The sequence below is a fragment of the Toxorhynchites rutilus genome, chromosome 2 (assembly GCF_029784135.1).
Source record: "Toxorhynchites rutilus septentrionalis strain SRP chromosome 2, ASM2978413v1, whole genome shotgun sequence".
Lineage (NCBI taxonomy): Eukaryota > Metazoa > Arthropoda > Insecta > Diptera > Culicidae > Toxorhynchites > Toxorhynchites rutilus.
In genome coordinates this window covers 118,040,865-118,062,311 of record NC_073745.1, presented here as the reverse complement: position 1 = coordinate 118,062,311, position 21,447 = coordinate 118,040,865, and the positions used below count along the sequence as shown (strand labels likewise).

At 40.0% G+C, this 21,447-nt stretch overlaps 2 protein-coding genes across 5 annotated transcripts in view; one reads left to right on the top strand and one right to left on the bottom strand.

The window, feature by feature from the left end:
• LOC129768407 (raf homolog serine/threonine-protein kinase Raf) overlaps window positions 1–5,337 on the top strand; it is a 42,604-nt gene extending 37,267 nt beyond the window's left edge. Inside the window, exon 4 of the mRNA XM_055770047.1 lies at window positions 3,745–5,337. Coding sequence (XP_055626022.1) covers window positions 3,745–4,701 — 957 coding nt within the window. The 3' untranslated portion in view covers window positions 4,702–5,337. The remainder of the gene's footprint in view (window positions 1–3,744) is intronic.
• Window positions 5,338–16,720: 11,383 nt separating this feature from the next.
• The window catches only part of LOC129768409 (uncharacterized), a 229,107-nt gene continuing 224,380 nt past the window's right edge, over window positions 16,721–21,447 (bottom strand). For 2 of the 4 annotated variants that reach the window (XM_055770050.1, XM_055770051.1), the window contains exon 2: window positions 16,721–17,595. In XM_055770050.1, coding sequence (XP_055626025.1) covers window positions 16,829–17,595 — 767 coding nt within the window. In that variant the 3' untranslated portion in view covers window positions 16,721–16,828. Of the gene's footprint in view, window positions 17,596–17,661; window positions 18,219–21,447 lie in introns of those variants that run through there. The other 2 variants (XM_055770053.1, XM_055770052.1) reach the window with 2 other exon arrangements.

The window sequence follows — 21,447 nt, the reverse complement described above, 5'->3', positions numbered from 1 at the left end:
ATCTTCTATATGCTTGTTGATAAGAGTCGCCTAACGATGACGGCTCCCCCCGTAGGGGCATTCGTGTAATGTATCTCCCGTCGGGAGCGATCTCTAACGTTGTGCGGAAGTGACTTTCCGCCTCGCATTCGTCATGTTGCTTTGGTTCCCAGTCTTGAAAGCACGCTTCTTCAAGACGCCAAAACTTCTCTATGAGTTTGGCCATTTCGTCCTGTGGGAATTCGAATTCATTTCTGCTACACCTTGTAGCAGACAATACAGTGGTTGATGGGCTGCTGTGACGTAGCGTCCCACATGCAATCCAGCCCAAGCTGGACTCTTGATACGTAAGACCGTTGGCTACGCTAAGCCGGCCTGGCATTAGAATTTTGAAAAATATTCTCGCTCCGAGGAGAATGTCGATTTCATTCGATCTGTAAAACTGGGGATCGGCAAGGTGCAATTGTTCTGGTATCCGTATACCCTTTTCATCAATAGCTGTGCTTGGTTGATCGTCCAATATCTTTGGCACTATGATCAATTCTAAACTTTCATTGTAGTTGCTTGCGTGAGAGGCTATCACAGTTTTGATACCCCTTTTAACATGTGCTTGTCCGCTAACTCCTTTAATGGTTACGTTTACCGAGTGTTGCGGAATTCCTAGGCTTCGAGCAGCCTTTTCTGTGATTGTTTCTACTTGACTCCCTGAATCAAGTAGACATCGAAGAGGGTGCCATTTCTGCTCACCCTTAACATGAATTATGGCTGTGCCCAGAAAGACGTATTCTTCCTGAGCTAGTCATTTCGTTGAACTTGCTTGTGCTTGATTGACATCCTTCTCGGGATGCAATTGTTGGATCTCGTCCCCCTTGGGAGAGTCTCCACGATGAAGTAGTGTATGATGCTTCGTGCTGCATATTTGGCATTTCCGTTGTGATTTGCACTCCTTCGTTGAGTGCCCAGGTATGAGGCAATTAAAGCAGTGCCTCCCTGCTTTGATAGTTTCCCATCGTTCTGGGATGCTCATTTTCGTGAATTTAGGACACGTAAATGCTGTGTGTCCTTCATTGTGACAAACGTAGCACCGCTGTGCTTCCCTTTTGTCTTTGGTGGTCGCAGCTTTGCCTTCGATTGCTGCTACGACTTTCGGCTGGGGTCGATGACTAGAGTGTGCCGTTTCGGCAGCCACTTTGCAAGTCATCTGGTTAGCCAGCCGCTCTAATTCTATTTTGAATTCGCTCCAAACATAAATGCGCTGGAGGTCCAACTTTTCTTCAATCTTAGAAAGTGTTGATTCATCCAATCGTTCTTTCACTAAGCATATTAGTAACCCATTGGCGATGCAATCTGGTTCGCCAGGTTGTTCATTTGCTATTTGTCGAGTGGCGGACAATAGTGTATCGACAGCGTCGATCAGTCCTAGTATCGCTCTTTGCGATGCCTTATGTATCCTTTTAATTTTCAGCAGAGTGTAAAAGTAACCTTCATATGCGATTCGTTTCTTGTAGAATCTTGCTTCCAGTTTGGCCCAGGCTTCAGTGAAAGGCACTCCTGAATTCTCGAGTGCTTCGCAGGAGTTACGAGCGGGCTCGTATTCTAAACATTTCGCCAGGAAAGCGTATTTGCTTGCATCCTCGTTTAGGGTCGCAATCCGCTTCTCAAAGCGGGCTTTAAACGATAGCCACTCGGTGGCTGACCCACGGAACTTCGGGAGCTCCAATCGGGGTAAATAATCGGCCTTGCTATTGCCGGTGATCATTGTTTGATCCAGTACTTGCCTTGAACCTTCATCCTGACTCGGTTCATTCGTCTGTGATTGCGCATGCCGTATTCTCTTTGCCAAACTGGCTCTGGACTTGATATATGCGGGGAGGAGAGCATCCCGTCTCTTGGAGGGCCCCGTTTGGCCCTCAATTTTCAGTATCACTGCACAAGCTTGATCGTACAAGCTTGTTAGTGCTTCTTGTTGCACTAGTAATGTTTCGACTTCGTCGTCGTCTTCTGCTAATTTGCATGCGTCTTTGATAATCGGAGCAATGCTTTGCTCCAGTGCCGTTAGCTGCTTTTTCCAGCTTTCAACGGCATCGTCCTCGTTTGTCGTCATGTTTATTTGATTTGATAATTACTAACCGCTTTACTTGTTTGATTGACTCAAATACTTAGCTGGGTCATTGATTATGCTCCAGTCTAAATAGTCGGCTATGGCTTCGGCCGATCTATTTAGTTCAGTGGTAAATCTGCTTTCGTATCTGTTTATAACCGCGGCTCCTGCCGCCAAGTTGAACATGTGCGATATTATCAGTTTTATCGCTGCAGCTTCTTCCCGCGTACGACGCGGGTCCTGTTTCAAATTCTCCTCCGTATCCCTCATATACATGTAGCACATGGAATACAGTAGGTCGTTGGAATGTCGAGAATTCATCTTTACAAATTTTTCACATCAGTCACAATAATTCGTGTTTATCACACATCTTCCACGCAGTTGCACACCGTGCTTCGCTCACGGGCGAAGTTTACTTATTGATCACACAGTCACGCAGTGTCATGTTATGATTCCCGCGAATGGGAAATTCACGTTGTCAATTTTCAGCCACACAGTGGCGCATTGTAATAACTATGCAGTGGCGCAGCATACTTCCCGCGAGTAGGAAGTTCACTTTGTTAATTTTTAGCCACGCAGTGGCACACCATACTTCCCGCGAATGGGAGATTCATTTTCTTGGTTTCAGCCACTTAATGGCGCAACATCTTCCGTGCGCTGAGACAATGTCACTTCACTTTCCGATTATACAGCCATGCAATGGCATCACTTTTTCGCGCGCGGAGAGAATGTCACTTCACTTATCAGAATCGATTACTTTCGCGAGTCCGTGATCGCTCGAAGTGCGATCACGTCGGGGTCACCAAATGTTGTTCGTTAAAATTAAGATGTTAGTATTGGGCCATAGTGGCCCAACACGGCTTTCGGACTAAGTACTAACTCCTTCACGGTCGGTTTTAGACTGAACTGTATTTCCTTAAATTTTACATTGCTTAGGTCACTTGGGTGTTTCTTGTTTCTCCATGTCAGCACAAAATGTGCGTTTGATTATACAGCGTTCGCATTATTTTGATTATACAGCATTCACACTATCGAGTCGGATCCTCCGCTGCGCCCCTTCCAGTTCGCGCAGTCGTTTCGTGTTTCTCCTCCAATGGTAGTAAATGATGGCGATCACCATCGCCACGATGAATGCCCCGTCTATGGAATATGATGCGACGTCGTGCATCGATATGGTATTCTCGATCTTATCGCTGCCGAACATTATACTTGTTTTTAATTGTCGCGTTTTCTTGGAACTCGTAATGTTCCCTACATTGTGGCGCATTTTATTGCATCGAGGAGGGTCTTAATCGCTGACCCAAGCACTCGAGCGTGTGAAACCACTTCGTTTGGAATTTCGGGTCTCGCTATTATCAGCGGAAATTTGCATTGTCAATTTTTTCATAGGGTCGTCACCCAATCTGATTTCGTGTACTTCCAGGTGACACTGCACATCGATCACACCAGCGCGATATGCACGCTTTTCGGCGCAGTGCTCCGTTCAGTGGTATCACTCTCGCAGAGCACACTGCCGTAGCGAACAAACCTCAAAGAAGTAATGAAACGAAAACCAGAAACCAATATTTTATAATTTGACGCCAATTTAATGTTCGAAATAATTTTATGTGTAGATAATAATTATTCAATGTTCATCAATGTTCTCATGTTCATTATATTTCCAGAACATCCAGGCGGAAGAAATTCTGATCGGCCAACGCATCGGCTCCGGCTCGTTTGGTACGGTGTACAAGGCCCACTGGCATGGCCCGGTCGCGGTAAAGACACTAAACGTGAAGACGCCCAGTTCGGCGCAGCTGCAGGCATTTAAGAACGAGGTCGCCATGCTGAAGAAAACTCGTCACTGTAATATACTGTTATTCATGGGTTGTGTAAGTAAGCCATCGCTAGCGATTGTTACGCAGTGGTGCGAAGGAAGCAGTCTGTATAAGCATATTCACGTGAACGAGACAAAGTTCAAGCTGAACACGCTGATTGATATTGCCCGTCAGGCGGCCCAAGGTATGGATTATCTGCACGCGAAAAACATTATTCATCGGGATCTCAAATCGAACAATATTTTCCTGCACGACGACTTCTCGGTGAAGATCGGTGATTTCGGGCTTGCCACAGCCAAAGTTCGATGGTCAGGATCGCAACAGTCCAACCAACCCACTGGTAGTATTTTATGGATGGCTCCGGAGGTGATCCGCATGAAGGATCAGAATCCCTATTCCTTCCAAAGTGATGTTTATGCGTTTGGAATCGTGCTGTACGAGATGCTCACTGAACAGTTACCCTATAGTCACATCAACAACAAGGATCAGATTCTGTTCATGGTTGGTTGTGGTAAGTTGCGACCCGATATGACTAAGGTTCGCTCCGACTGCCCGCAAGCTTTGAAGCGTTGCGTGGAAGACTGTATTAAATTCGGCCGAGAGGAGCGTCCCCTCTTCCGGTTGTTACTGAACATGCTCGAGAATATGCTGCGAACATTGCCGAAATTTCATCGCAGCGCTAGCGAGCCAAACTTCACCCAAACGCAGCTCCAGAACGAGGACTTTCTCTATCTTTGCTCGAGCCCGAAAACACCGGTTAACTTCCACAACTTTCAATTCTACAACGGCACGGGTAACATCTAGCGCATTCGTTGGCATATCGAGATTGGTCTGGCTGTAATCGTTCTCGTTTCAATCTAAAAGTTCTTGTTATTGACATTTAAATCAAATCTACCAATATCGTGTAAAGCTACAACAGCAGAAGAAGCCAAGGGTTTGAGCTTTGGCACGCTCGGGCGACAATTACTATAAATGCGATGGCTGCCGAATGTTTGGTGGCCATCCGAACTGTTCATCTCAGACTGGTGTAAATAACGAAGTATCCCGATTGGCGGGGAAAAGATATAGAGAGGGGATAGAGGAAGAGAAAATCACGCTACAAGATAGATTATAAAATATCGTCTCGCACTGGTACTGGTACTATGTTCTGGAGAGAGATTTTCCTTCACTCGACCTTAGATTGAAATTCATCATCACATTATTATTACTATCATTACTGTTTAGCTAGAAGCGAAAGGTCGAAACGATTCTACTGATATTGTTTATTATATTTAATTTGGTATAGTGTACATATTTAAAGTGATACAAACATAGCTCATTAAAGCAAGAAACCTGTCGATGATTTCATTAGATTAAGTTGAAGTTAAAGTTTTATGTAGTTAAGCCTGCTGCTTTATTCTAAGTTTCTGCTCAGTAATATACATATATGTTCAATGTCAATCGTGGATTTGTTGTTTTTGTTTGAATCCCATTTTTACCATTGTCTTTATTTGTACTCTACTTACATTTTCGTTTCTCCTATATTGCTTTTCAAAAACGTAGCCCTTGCTGGTAGTGTGTTTTTTCGTGTTATCAATATTAATCATTTTGAGGGTTTATATGTTCATGAAGCCATATCTTAGTTGATCGATTCATATTTACAATATGACTGATGTGGAGAGAAGCCTGGACAGCCGACTGATTACGCTGAGAGTGTAAGACACGACGATCTACAATATTTACCCCCCTTCGGTTCTCCAAAACGCGCCGTTCGGGTTCGCTTACCTACTTTCATTGTTATAATACCACGAATACGTATTGGTCGGCGATTTCAATTGCCTGCTTCGAACATGCGATTCAAGCGAATGCGAGTTTTGCTCTCAAAGCAGTCGTCCAACAACTGCAGCAACTTCTCCTGTTCGCGAAGCTCTAAATAAAACGCTTTTTCAAGTGGATATACCTTTTCGATCAATTCCACAGTGAACATCAACATATCTACAGGGAGCTACGACGTGCCTACGACGAGTACTATCCTGTTCTAATATACATGGTTGACGTAACGACCAACACTCTCAGTTATGAGGAAACGTTATATTGTTTTTAGCCGAATAATCATGACCGTGAACAATTTATATAAAACAATCTGTCCATTTCATAAATACTAACGGTCAAAAGGGGACCAGAGGGGTCTTTATAGGTTTTTGCTGTTTGAATTCATTTGAAAAATCCATTACGTCAGTTTATGCGAACAATTTGTGCATTGAACGTTCATCCACAAACTTGACCTAAAACGTGGCTACTATGTTCGTGCTCTTACCCAACTCACCTGATAAGGATCAAAACGTAAGATTTTCCCCGACGGTCGATAGTCCCAGTGATTGCAGGAAGGAAATGAATTTGGAAGAAAATTTCTATAATGCCCGGAAGAGGTGCCCTGGATTGGCTGCAGCTGTTATACTAGTTCCGAAGTAGAAGCTGAGAGTGATACTGTAGCGTTGCATAGTGGGTCACTGGATTTTCTTTTTTTTATCAACTAAAACACGACCGATCCTGTTAACGTGTAACTCCCGACTCTTTATTTTATGTCAACTAAATATAAAATTAACCTAACACTATACATACTTAATCCTACATGCTCATTCTAAATTCAAATTCCTACGGGTAGTGCTTGGAGTCGCTTTCAGAGAGGGGGAAAAAAATTAACCAATTGCATTGGCTATATATTCGTGAACATTAATTTGGTTTCGCGGAATTTAAGTCGTGCGGATATTGAACTGGCCGGCCACGAGCCACATAGAAAGTCAGTCGGTCGTTTTGGTTCGAAGTTCGATGACATGTGATGACGATGATGACATGGCTTGTACTGGTTCTTCTAGTAGGATAGCAGAAAAACTTAACGTCAAGAACAGAGTGGAGATCCTCGAAGCCCCATTCTGAAGAACTGTAAATGCGAAGCAATTCGCTACGACAAAATTGGATTTGAGAGAAGATCCGAAATAAATTCTTGATTTTGCGGATTGTCAGTGAGCACCAGCTAGAAGATAAAAGAGAAGTACCACAGAATGTATGTTGTGCTTTCTTTCTGAAAATTTCCTGAAGACAAAAGGATAATTGCACTGTATGGAACTTTTGCTCGGTTGGGTGATGTTCGGAACGGTCCTGTTCGAACATTCTTGTGGAACGATACATTTGCTGGACGAGAAGCAGGCCACATTGCCAGAGTTTTTTTCATGTTTTTCTCAAATCTTGATCCCAAGTGGCTCGAAAATTTCGCCGGACAGAACATGAATCGGAATCTGATGGTCTCTGCTTATCAATTCTTCAGCAATGGTAATCCTTAAAAATGCTCTGAAATAAATATTTGGAGGCGGGACACAATAATGTGTCTGATTCATTCCCCGCGTCGGTAGAACGAATTATGACGTATGTTCATCGTGGAGAGGTTCATAGCTTCCAAGACTTTTCAAACAATCAGTTTTGAATAACTTTAAAGACAAGCCAAAGATGGCTAATATAAAACAAATCACTTGCACAAAAGGCTCATTTGAAACGAAACATCCTATGACTACACCGTGGATATGAAAAAACTTGAATTGTTTCCAAACCTTCGTTCAATGTACTGAACATGATATGTCGAGTTGAAGTAATCATTATTGTGAACGATGTGAATTATAAAAAATATTTTAAATGAATGTAAGAAGCATATGTAAAATGGGGCCTTTCTTATATTTTTATTTGTGTCTTATTCGTCAAAAAACATTGCTACGAATAAGATTAATCTGAGAAGCGATTAGACGAAATCTTGAGTAGTTAACCTATAAACCTGGTCTGGAATATGTGTAGATAGTAGGTCGAATGTAACCAGACATCTGAATAGAATAACCCCAGTTAAAATGCACACCAATTAGTTAGTTTGATACATGTGAAATTAAGTTTTGTTCAGATCGAAAAAGTTCACTTCCGCAGAAAAACCAATCCGGAATATTTACGGGTGACCTCAGCAAATCTATAAACACTTGAAGTGACTGTAAATGAACTAGTGGGAAATTATCAACGTTGACATCCATATTCTAAAGTTTAGAGCTTCTTTTCTATATGACCTCGGAGCATGTTTTATCCATGTCTCCGGAACCTGTGGAATTCTATTCTAAAATAATTCATGACTGTGAGTCCATTTAATATACGAAAAACAATGTATACATAGCTGAAAATATGGTTAACTAATATTTTGGTTGCAAATTGAGGAAGTAATCGAGAGCTGGACACTGATTTTTGACAGCTTTATTTATGTCGAGCCTCAAAACTAAAATTAACGTTTATATATGGTATAAACATATTGTAAATTTAGGGCCTGTTCTGCTGGTTACAATTCAGTGGTCATAGTTCCAATTTGTCCCCGTCTTACTTTTCTCAGTAATAATCTCGTTTATTCTGCTGGCCGAGTAGTTCTTAGCATCCACTGATCCAGTAGGTTTTTCTGTCGGGGTTGTTGATTTCTCAGCAGCCCAAAAGTTTTCGAACAAACAAACCATGTTTTTATGTTAAGCGTACGTATTACATGGTAAAGAATCGATAAAAAGGTGGATTTTGATCATGTTGGCGTTTACGTCAACTATGCATATTTGGGCAGTCCCGGATTCAGAAATGTTGACCACTATGAATCCTCTATAAGGCCGTGGCAACTATATTGCCACTCAAGAAAAACAATTATTTTTTTACGCACTCGGAATATTACTTCAATATCTTTCTTAACCAAAGGCTTCTAAAGGTTCAAATCCTGTTTGAATTCGTTGAAAATGCAACCAGTTGTGAGTTTCTCACTCAAATTTTAAATTTTTTCATCGTCAGTCTATAAAATTGAAATGGATGGGTTATATCTATGTTATAATCGCAAGGCTGACGTGGGACTATTGTTGTTTTAGTAAGCATTTATATTGTATTGATTAAATTATCGATTGAAGGAAACAATTTTCGAATTCAATTGAGTTCAATATATTTGCTTTGTAAGTAAAAATTTGAACAGTTGCCATGTAAGATCCATTCATGCATTGTTATAGATTATGTTCTTCGTTGCAAGTAAATTTGATGATCGTCCTTTTACGTTTGATATGATGCCAAGGACTACCAAAATATGTGAACGGAAGAATGGTCAAACGCCGCGTGTTGTGACACATGTGATTTTCGTATTTTTGTTTCGTCGATTAGTTGATAGTTCGCGTTTACATAATCACATCACTTACTTCAATGAACCCTGATTTTTTACCATCACGAGTTTTTCAAGAATTGGTTCTTCAGTTTCTAGATTTCTACTGCTTCTAGAGTTTTTCTTCGATCCAAGTGAGCAAAGCTAATGGTGTACTTTGAGCACGCTGAGGGACGGAAGTCACTGGTGAGCTAATAGGGATTCGCAGTTGGATTCCTTGATTTTGGGTCGCAGTAAATTTAGCTGTTTGGTAGTTTACTTCTCGAGGAGTGGCTGATTACCATTTTCCACAATGTAGAACCGAGTCACACCATTTCTAGTTCGATTGTCATCAGTTGTTGAATCGGACACGCTAAGGTCTTTTATTGGCTTTGCATGTTTTCCGTATCCACTGGTGAAACTGGTGCTAGATTTTCAGCCTCATACTCTTTATGATGGCAGATGCTCAACATCTTGATTTTATTTTGATTGATTTTTTGACTTTATGTTCCATCGTCTAAAATGTTCTTATTGCCACCAGATCTTCGGAACATGAACTAATGTCAATGTGTATTGATTCAACGAAAACGGCGGATTCTTGGAAAGGACATTCAAACGTCTAACGAGATATGATCTGAATAAGAATTTGGTAAAAAAGGGACGAAACTTCATCAGGGAAATCATGCCTTCTGTTGGGGAATTGGAGGAGTCCTGGAGTGTCGGAAGGATTGACAGTGCATAGAAAATGAACTGGAGTGTACCACAATAGATCAAATTTATGGTCGTGTGTTATAGAAGATCGAGAATTATAAATAGCCAGAGGTGTATTCAGGCTCGTGTATCTTGATAGTATGATATGGAGTCTCGAACTCAGGAAACTGAACTACATCAAAAGGATTTATGTGTGTGTAGCATCATGAAGGAGGTAAAAGAATGGAAAGAAATCAGACAAAAATGGTCTGGGCATGGTTATCCAAGGTAGTGTCAACGTCAGTTCTGCCACAACTCCTTTCGCTTTCGTTTGTTCAAAAATTATCTTGCAGAAGTCATTTCCCCACGTGGCATTCGTTTGTTGTTACATGCAACGAAACATGATACAGTGTCACAATAACGATGAGGTAGTCATGTGCAGGCCACCTGTTATGCGCGCCGGCGTGAACGTGTTAATGAAATTTTGCGTTTACATCTGTTGAAATAATTCGATTAATATCAGATATATTTTTTTCTATTATCATACATCCTGAACACATTTTGACCCTTTGTTAGGGAAGGTCTGCACCATTTTCACCAAGCACTAGCCATCGTCTGAATTCCACATGTAGAAAACAATTCCTACTTACGATGATATATATTTTGAATATACCTATATCGGATAAATCCTGTTCACATACAATATGAAAAAAAAAGTTAATCCACCCTTGGTCAATTTTAAAATTTCCTTCGAATTTATAATGCAATACATTGTAACTAAATGCTGTTTATTATTCTATCGGTAAAGATAAATTCTAATCATAGTCATGTGCTATGAAAGAGACTTGATATCCACTTAATATTTTGTGTGACCATCCTTGACTAAGCTTAGATTGGTTTCTGGAGCGATTTTGTTTCACTCAATTGCAATTACTTCCCGTAGTTGTTGAAGCCTTGTTTAATTTTTTTAGCCTTAACTTTCAAAACAGACTACAAATGTTTAATTGGGTTAAGGTAAGGAAAATCTGCTGGCCACTTCATGACATTGATTATTTTTCTGTAAATCAATGTGATACCAGTTGTCTCCATCTTGTTGGAACGTGTACCAAGCGTTAGTTTTTGCGAACTTGCTGGAAGCTTTCCCTTCAATATGGTCAGATAAACCTCGTTTTTCATTAGTCTGTCAATTAATTTTAACTGCATAGAAAATGGTAAATAATAGATGAGTTTTTTAGAAAATCATGATGCTGCAATGATTCATCTCCTCAATTTTTGACCGTTGACTTCAAGCACTCCCTTTGTAGATTTTCGCTAGTTTGTCATCATTTGCTTGTGGTACCAGCTGATCTAGATAACATTATTTATGTCTCATCTGATCAAATTTCCTTCTTTCACTAATTAATCGTCCAATTAATGTGATCTTGTGCTCACTTCAGCCGTTTTTGAATGTTTTTCTCTGATATCCATGGTTTCTTAAGGTGAAGGTGGAAGCTAGCCACAATGGCGCTCATTTCTTTCATCTCCGTCCCTCACCCCTCGCCCGAAAATCAATAATTGCGCGAAACTATGTGAAGAAAATGATCGTTTTCGCACACTTCCCATGAAGTAATATCAATCAAAATCTAATCGATTACTCACAAGATATTAAATTTTCATCTGCTGTCGCACTGTATAGTGAAAAACGTCCGAAAACTCGAGCAAGTGCTCTGAAAGTTAAATTTTCATTTTTCAATCTTCGGCAATGGTTTTGTTTGTATTGGTGAAAGCATCGTTATTTTTTCGACACTGATGCCAGACAACATCATCGAAACAGCTATCAAAACCACTCAATAAAATGTTATTCCTGAGTCATAGCCTTTCATGTCATGAAAATCAATAGAATAAAATAGTGTTGATATCAATACAATCATTATTTTTACGTTTAATGGGTCTATAATGTAAGTTTTATCAACTTTAATATTGGGTAAGAAAATTGTATTGCAGAGCTCGGAACACTGCCACGGCTGCCTATGCTTTCAAAAACAATAAACGGAAAAGTATTACATTCAATCAAAATGTCTCAGCCAACGAAGAGAAGGGTTAAGGTTCTCCAACGTGAATATGTGAAAACAATACGACCAACGAAGGAAAATATTGAGGAATTATCAGCATCTAGTTACTATGCGGTAGAACTTGTTAATATCAAAAGAGCCCCAATTCGCATGTGTTATAAATTTGCACATGTTACGCTCGCGTATAATCAGAATTTTACTATTTTACTTCATATGCAAAAATACCCCTTCTATATATTTATGTTTGCAATTGGCATGGTTCATCAGAACATATCGTTCATACATTTAACTTCAGTATTGAATTGTTATTTTTTTTCAAATGTATTCAAAGACTCGTGTCAATGAAGCGCCACACAGTCTGATAAGTGAATTGATCTATTTACATGTGCTTTGCTCTTCTCTCACAAACACTATTACCCCATTTTTACACGTTGTAACCCGCGACGCCGGGGAAGCGCGCGAGTTCGTCGCGACCGGGGATTTTGCGCAGATAAGCGGTCGGCTTAAGCGCCACTCCCGCGAGGGAGACCGACCGCCGTGTTTTATCCTTGCCCGGCAATGAGACACCCACTGAGGGCGGGGTTTGTCCTTTTTCTCACAAACCCGGTTATTTCCGCGACTCTTCTGCGCTAAGAAGGACCCGCGACACCGTTTGTCCGCGTTCCACAATTCAGGCAACAGAGGCAATACGGTTGTTTCCAATGAACACCGTTTATGCCAAAATTCTCATCATTGGACCTACGCAATGATGCCAAACCCACCCACCTTGAAGTTTCAGAGGACGAGGTGCGGGGGTTGAAAAGTTGTCCACAACAGAAGAGGAGCCCCAACCCTGGGCTCGTGACCTATCTGAAAATTGTATCGGGTGTTTAGGCTACCGCTAGCCAGTAAATGCACAACATTTATGTCTACTTCAAATTACATTGATTCCTTAAACATTTATTAAGTTCTCCACATCTTCCCACGAATCTAGGTTATATTCACATCTATATTACATACGAAATCATCACAACAAATAACGAAAAATAATTGTTACTAAATTTATTTCACTAAATCCTCATATGGGTTTCGAACACCGGACCCTGGAATTCAAGCCCAGCGATCTTACTATCGAGTCTAATTCTCCATCTTGTGTGAACCCTTCTTGCTAGCGAGCAGCATGTGCACGCTGACGGTATTGCTCTATGCTTCTAAATTGTGTGGCATTTTTTTGTGTGGCTTTGTTAATTTGTGTGTGGTTTTTATTTTTGATCTTAACCCTACATGCGCATGTTATTTTTAGGGTGAAAGAAGTTTTGTACTCACACTACCTAGGCTTTACGTGCATCTACTTTACCGCCGTTCCACGGTAGGCGATGAATGACGAGTCCGTAGGCGTAGATGATGGGACGTAGACGTTGAATGCGCATCCGACGTGTAGTGGTGCCGTGCTGCGCCTTCCCTTGATTCGAGTGACGATTCGCGCTTCGCGCGGCCACCTGGTTTGACTGATGTGGTGGCGAAGATCCAATCTTCGATCATGGGGTCAGGATACGGCTCCTTCCTACACACAATAAAGATTAAAACACCACACATATGCCACAATTAATTTTAGCATCAGCCACATGTCTTGGAGCTCTAAGCTTACCTTTGATTTCGCTAAACGGGAACACAAGCGAAGAATTACACTTTTCGATTTCTCGGAAAAACTTATTTTAAACTAACTAAACATGAAACAAAGAGACAAAAAAAAAACAGAAAAAAAACCAAAAAAAACTTTAGTCTACTGACTAGCACGTGTAGCCTTTCACCTACGGTACCTTTTTACCGTCCACTCGCGATGCAAAAAAACTGGTCCGCCCTGCCTATTCCACGGTCGAAGTCGGAATGGGCAAGCATATCTCAAGATCCTCAGATCAGCGAGACATTCATTGGAACCGGAATTACGTAATAGTTAACGATGTTAACTATTCCGTATTCACACCGAAATTCCCCTGCGCTTTCATTGGTCGCGCATTCAAGCATTCGCGGGCGATACCCTTTAACCTCCCGAGCAGAGTTCAAGTCGAAGCGCTCGCCGGGTTTTGAAATTTGAAGAACAAGAAAACCCCGCCGAAAGACTCTGCTATTTGGGGGAAATATCCAAATGAAAAAATAGCAAAAAAAAGAAAGCATGAGTCTTTCGGAGTGTTGGTATGTGGGTGTCTTGGCTAAAACAGCCGCCCAGTCACATCCAGCACCCATTATGGCTAGTTGCTCAAATCTAAAATCGGGAGCGGCACTCGCGTTGCCAAACATCCAATACATAGAAAGAAGAGAGAATCCCAGATCCACACAGGAGAGATTGTGTTGGATCTGAAATTCAAAATAACGAAACGAGGGGCTTCCAAAAGTCGAAATCAGTACCGTGCTACAACGTGGTTTTACCTAAACTACTACAATGGCTAGCTTCCACCTTCACCTTAACACGGCGCTGTAAATCATGTTCATCACCATTTAGCGGCTACGCTTAATGCTTTTCGCTTCATCGAGCGGAACCTGTTCCAGGCACTGTTTGCCGATTGAACGTTTTTTTGAATTCACTTTCGATTGTTCAAATGGTCGGTGTTATGTCAGAGGGGACCAAGTCGCAAAATTTAAAATTTCGAGTTATTGATTGCATTAGGTTAAGCATTTCGTAAGCTACATACCACATTAATCAGATTTGGAAAATCACTCGTAAGCAAAAACAACTTTTCGAAGTTGTTTCGAATGCTCAATAAAAACCCCTTATAGCACTAAACTTTAAGCGCGTTTCTCTCGAAATCTTGAAAATGTCACATGGTCTGATCTGACATAACATCGACCAAATATGATCTTGCAGAAAGTATTTACCCCAGTGGCATTCGTTTGTTGTTACAAGCTGAATTCTAAGTCAAATACCCTTTTTAAAAATAAGTTGCATGAATGGCTGAAATATTCCTAGCTACTTGACTATCTTACATCCAGATTGATTATGATTTCGACGAATTCGTCGTTTAAATATCTTCCTCTGCTTGTGGGGTCCCATGTAAGTCCAGGTTTTGGTTTAATTTGTATGAACACTGTTTCCTTGAACCGTTTTATGGTGCGAACTATGGGTCTTCTGTTCGGACAATGTTATAACTAGTCCCCTTTTCGCGTCCGTGATATCTCAAGCGCACAGATGAATGAACTTTCAAAACAAGCTTACACCTGAATAGAATATTCAATTATACCTATTTTGAGCAATACAGTTTGAAAATCGGTGACACTTGTTCTGAACACTCATCTTTTTTATTTTTTCATTGTCAACAATTTTGAACAATCGATATCAATTGAGGGGCTAAAAAATAAAAGGTATGTAAAGGATGTAAGGGATGAAATCATCGATTTCTCTACATCGACTCTCACTTTTGGCATTAACTTAGCTGCAAACACATTTCCAGCTGTGTTTGACAATGTGGAAGATAGGTCAGAACGTTTTTGAAGTTGAGTTATTAACTAAAGAAAAAGTTGATGAAACGAAATGGATCAAGTCACTTACACCCCTTTACTTCTGAGCCCCTCAATTTCAATGGGGATGAAAATCAAGCTTACCTGAGACCGCCCCTTATAGTATGAACCAAGATGGGTCTATGGTACCAAATGAGGCCGTTGGTTACTGTGGGTTAGGGTAGCGGTTTATGAAAACAGTACGGAAGAAAGCGGAAGGGGGATTGTTTACCTGAAGCGTGATCACAATCGTTTCAAATTCTGCATTCACTCATTAATTTCAGTCATATTCAGCTGATACTAGTACTTTTTTCGAAGATAAACGTTTTGCGTATGGAACAGATGAAATGTTTGCAACATAAAATGTCGTTTTGAATAGAGTTCACAAACCGTACATAAGCGTATTGTGTTTTGTTTACAAACGAAACACATTATACCTTCAAGATGACTGCACGGTGGTTTTGACATATTGGCCCACCTTAAGATACATTTCTAGGCGCCTTGGTATGAACAGAATCGAAACGTAGTTGTGAATATGCATCGATCAACTCAATATCAATTCATTTTTCCATTTTTTTTTATTTATGGGGAGCGTATCTTGCAGCTGGCGGTTAATTTATCATGTGTGAAACAAAGCAAAATAACGTTACAAAAATTATTCGAAGCAAATGAAGAAAAAATAAAACCAAAACTAAACAACTCTCGAAATACATATGAGCAAAATGCTAACACATTAAATTAATCTGAGTACCAAACAAAGAGAACAGGAGTCACAGATACAAAAATAGTAAGTAATGGTTGAAAACTTACACATTACAAGATCGGATGAACAGAACAGAAACAAAGCAAAAGATTTACAATTATATGTGTACATAATGTTAAGTACATATTTAAGCTCGCCAGTATTTGAAAACAAAAACAAAAAACCCTAGACGAAGATTGAGGAGCCCCGAGGCATGTTATGAGGGAAACTAAAGGTATAGAGACAGGCATATATAAAAATAATTAAATCTATTATAATTATAACATTTTACGAACAGACTCTCACACCGTAAACTTGGGCAATGGAACTAAGAATGTTTCCTTAAAAAAAAGTCGGGGGAATCGGGAATTATACCTCTCCACGCAAAGAGACCGCAGTATCGCTGACAGTGTGTGTGATTTCGAGATAAAAAGGGAAAATAACTATCACATTTATGAATATTTGAAATGGCAAGAACAATTACAGAACAAAACAACACAAAATTGCTACAATCGAAACGCAACTTTGGATGATGGGAAGATGGGAAGTAAGTCATCAGTATGTCCAGACTTATACACAGAGAAGAGATATAAACAAGAACGTGATCTGATCGATCTGCGAAAAAATTAGCTAACTGTACACAGTTATAACGCAAAACAAAACTTTTTCCTTTGGTCTAACAATAAAAATTATAACTAATTAAACACAGTTTGATTTATTTCACTGAAAGTTTTAATTCACCGTCATTCTGCGGCTCTAATAAATTGAAAGAACAAACTTAACTAACAATTATCATTTATGTATCATGTCTTATTCCTACAAAAGTCCCTCTTGTGCCAACTCCCGGAACACAAAACAATTGAAGATGCTGGCACTGTCGTTTGGATCGAACTGCAATTGGTGGAGCGAAGTGACGGCTTTACTTTGCTTCCTCCGGACCGCTCGCTGTCGGAAAAGCCTTCCACATTCCAGCGGACTTGGACCTTCGGGTGTTTTCACTTCACGCTCGTTGAACACCTGGTTGGAGTGGAGCAAGTTTTGGAGCAGTTCGGCACTCCCAGGGTCTCTGTACAGTTTAAACAAATCACTCACGGGATCCACCGTTTGTCGTTGAGAGGCTTTTGGTGTGGCAATTTCCGAGAGATCTCCCAAACTAGTTTCGCACAGGCGCTTGACCAGCGTTTTGTTGCGCTCACGCCGAGAGCGTAGCTTCCTGGTGCGACCTTGGGTCGAACTACGCGAGGTAAGTGGCGTACAGCTTGGATCTTCTTTGGTGGGTAAAGTTTTGCTTTTCGAAAATGCTTCAACACTGCTGGAGACACCGTCGAACCTGGGTGAGTAGGGAGAGCAGACGCAATCGTGGGAGGCGAAGCGGATCAGTGGTCCAGAGGAAACGCGACTCTTTCTGGGGCTGAAGAAGTTCCCCAGATCGTTGAAGGCGTACGAATTGTTGTTTTCGATTTCAAACAGCTCTTCACAGTGGTTTTCCTTGTCGCATGAACAGTTTCTTTGAGCGTCGATTCGGGGAACATCTGGGGCTAATGCGCCGGGACCTCGTGTAACGACCCACTTGAGCATGATTTCTGGAAAATATAAGAACAAAAAAAGATTCGTTAGATAATAACAAAAACCAAACAGAAAAAGTTTACTAATATTCAAAGCCGATCATAACGGTTATTTTCAGCAGCGGCTCAGCGGAATAGGACGAGAGAGAAGGGTATGTGTGCCATATGGCGGCACATATTTGCACGCGAATTCGTTTCCGTCTGGCATCGGTAAACTTCAAATCGACCGAAATACCATCAACGTGTCATTTGGCACCTGTATGCAAATTAGCTTTATTCTCCGGCTGCCGTTCGTCGCGTCGCGTTCCGCTTATGCCAAAGTTTGGCACCGTTTTAAGGAACGATTTGGTTGCAATAAAATGCAATAGCGATGGAGAAGGGAAAGAGCCCGTTCCGTATGCATGTAGTTACGATTTGAAGGAAATCCACACATCCGGCTGTGGACAGATACATGAGAGGTGTTGCCCTCGGGGGAAGAATAAGGTAATTGAGTTTATTGTGATTGTTTTATTGTAGCTGTTAATGGAATTGTTTTCAATGATATCTTGTGGGAGAGATTATAGTTTGTTTCATTTATACGGGATTTAACGAGTTGCGATACAATGGGATTTAATGGTGTTTGGATTTTGATATCCCATTCCTAATGAAATTATTACATGTATTGCATACATGTGGAGATGCATTCAAATGAATTCATAGATGGTACTGGATCTGTTTTTGATTTTGAAGTTTATTTTAAGTGAGCGTAAGAGTTTTTGTCAACTATATCGAAAACAATAACTATCGAATTATTAACAAGTTCTACGAGATCTCATTCCATCATATGTGATTAGGAAAAAAAATGAGCATACTGTTTTTTTCGATGATCATTTGTGATGTTCTCCAAACTCAACAATGACATGCTAATATAGGTAAGCAAAGGTGTTACGATCAAAATTTGGTCGCCTTGAATTTGACGTATTTCTTCCATCTCTGCATTTAAAAAACTTAGATATCCAACTGTTGCTGTGACTCCTGGAATCACTGGTCACCCTGTTCACTGCAAGAACGTCGTTAACAGACCCTGCCAAAAAGTGGGTCATGTAGGTGACAGGAAAAATGACGGTTGAAGATAAGAAAATGAAGATGAAAAAGAAGTAACATAAATGAATAAGAACAAACTTCACGAGGTGGTGCAAAACAATCCCGCAATAGTTACGAGTTAAATTGAATTGGTTTATTAACAAGCAGTGAATATCGCTAGCGTAAGATAACAACTAAAATATATCGCTGCCCGTAATTAATTCAGAAATTAAACAGTGAGAGACGAATGAACTCTCAGAGTTTAAAGTCTCTCTAATTCAATACCTTCCTTCCTTCCCTTCAGAAATTGTTTAGAGACGAATGAACTCTCAGAGTTTAAAGTCTCTCTAATTCATTACCATTACCACCCCACCATTCAGAAATTGAATCTAGGTTAGGACTTCAACCCGCGCAGTTTACAAGTTGGTGGATTCCGCAATATATAATCATTTTATTAATTGTAAGTTGAACTTAAAAACAACGATATGATAAACGACATGGGAATAATGAGATCTCACGCTTGTAGTCCATAGAACGAAAGTTGAGCTAGTCTACCGTGCACACAAGAAGTACTGAAGCAACACTGAATTTTGTAAGATTCATTTTCTTTATTGTGTAAACATAAAATTCATCTGAAATAAATATTTCAGCTTAAGCGATTGCTAAAGGAAAGTGTTTTTTCTTGTTCACAAAAACACAACATTTTGTGGGTGCAGAAAGATGCCTCTATTTTGATTTCGGCATTTACTCTTAATGTTTTATTTGCTTAAAATATTCCAAAATGGTGTCTAAGCAAGAGGAGCAACACATCAAAATTTTGCTCCCTCTTCGAGTTAGCAGTATTATCAAAAGATAAGCTGACCAAATAGTTCCGAAATAAAAAGGGGCACGCAAACAAAAAAAAATATAAACAAAGACATATAATTTTTTTTTTATATTTTAGTTAAGTTCAAAACAAATCAATAATTGTTGTCTTGTCAATCTTTCCTTTGCTCTTTACAACGATATTGAAATGCTGAAGAGACTTTGCGAAGGAGATTATTTTTTTCATTAATCCGTTTATTTTTATAGGCTCTGTTACAAAAGTTTTAAGGAGCCAAATTATCAACTATATTTTTACTAGTATATTACCATGTTTCCTTAATTCTAAGGTTAATAAAAAAGGAAACTGATTACTCACGTTCGACTCGAGTTTAGAAGGGTGAAGAAGATATAAGAAGATTGTAACAATGTACACTCACACTCAGACTAATCACACTCATTTATTAAAACTATTCTTATATCAATTATGTATTTACAATTTCACTTATTCGAATGTTAGAAAGAAGGGAACCAACAGCTTGCGAATGATGGAAAGGAGGGTCCGAAGTGGTAAACAAGTGAATTGAATGAAAAAATCCGTTGTCCTGAGCCAACAATGCGGTCTTGTTTTGGACTCAAGCCTCTGTATATATTTTAAGAACACCTCACTAGTCAAAAATACTTCTTCATTTATTTGTTGAAAAATTCTAAGAAAATCATCCAAATAAGTAGCAACTTTAGTAGCAGATCCATCTCTTTTCAACAAGGTCAATAATATTCCAAAGATCACTAATCGTTGTGTAACGGAACAGTATTGCAAAAAATGTTTCATCATGCTCAAAATACAGTAGAATTTGATACAAAGACGGGCCACTTAAAAATGATCGAAAACGGTAGGTGTAGTGGTCACCCTAAGGAATGTGCTCTTTTCCTGCATCCACATACCGTTCCAATACCCATTTTCGAAAGATATTGTATTTCAACCTATTGTTGTTCGAGAGCAAACGGCCTTAATTATAAAAATTTGAAATTGTACATTTTCCATCATTAGAAAAAAATGCGAAAAATGCGTAAAGGTGTCACCTAGTGGGGGCAAAGTGGTCACTCGCAGATATCATGTCAAAATGGGATTGATTTATGCGTTTTTTTTGTTCAAATTTGTTTTAATCATTATTGAATCATTATACCTACTATAAATGTATGAAATAAGCTTGACGCATTCACCTAGAGTTGTAATTAAAATTTTCTCATGCATGTAAAACGTAGTAAGAAACACATAATGTTCCGCATAATTAAGTTTGGTTTAGTTGGTGTAGCATATTTTTCCAGGGTCAAAGCCACAAAAGGGACCCCTTCAAGAGCAGGACGTGGTGAAGTATATCAGCTTTAGTAAACGAAACATTGTAAATCGTTATCCATCACTTTTCTATGCGAATAAATCGCTGAGATTAAACAAAATATCTGTTCATCTATCCTGGAATATGTGAACAGTTGTTCAAACTGTTGATTTGTCGAAGATATCAGGTTAAATAAACTAAATCGATTATCGAGAGCGCGATTTCTGTTTTTATTCATATTCTGATATGCGACAGTTCTACTGAAGTACAGGGTTGCTCAAAAGCCATGAAATTCTTCAAGTATAAGGTGACTATCAGTACGGCATCTATAGTCAATAGTTATACCACCAAACAAGCAGGTGTCCACTTTGCCCCCACTCCCTCTACTATCCCGTCTATAATGGTACGTTTGGTTAGACTATTAAGAGTGGTCAAATCAATAGTCATCAATGTATTGAAAGGGTTCGGGGAACATTTGTTGCCAGCCAGGAAATCTGGATCGGGGGGAATTCGAAAGCCGGAAGCTGCAGTGATGACAGAAAGAGTAGCTAGCGCTCTAAGGAGCACCCGAACCTCACCGTTCGAATTGTCGCAAACGAGCTGGGAGTGTCTTCTACAACCTTACATCGATCCTAAAAACGAGCCGAACTCCAAATCACGACGGTAAATA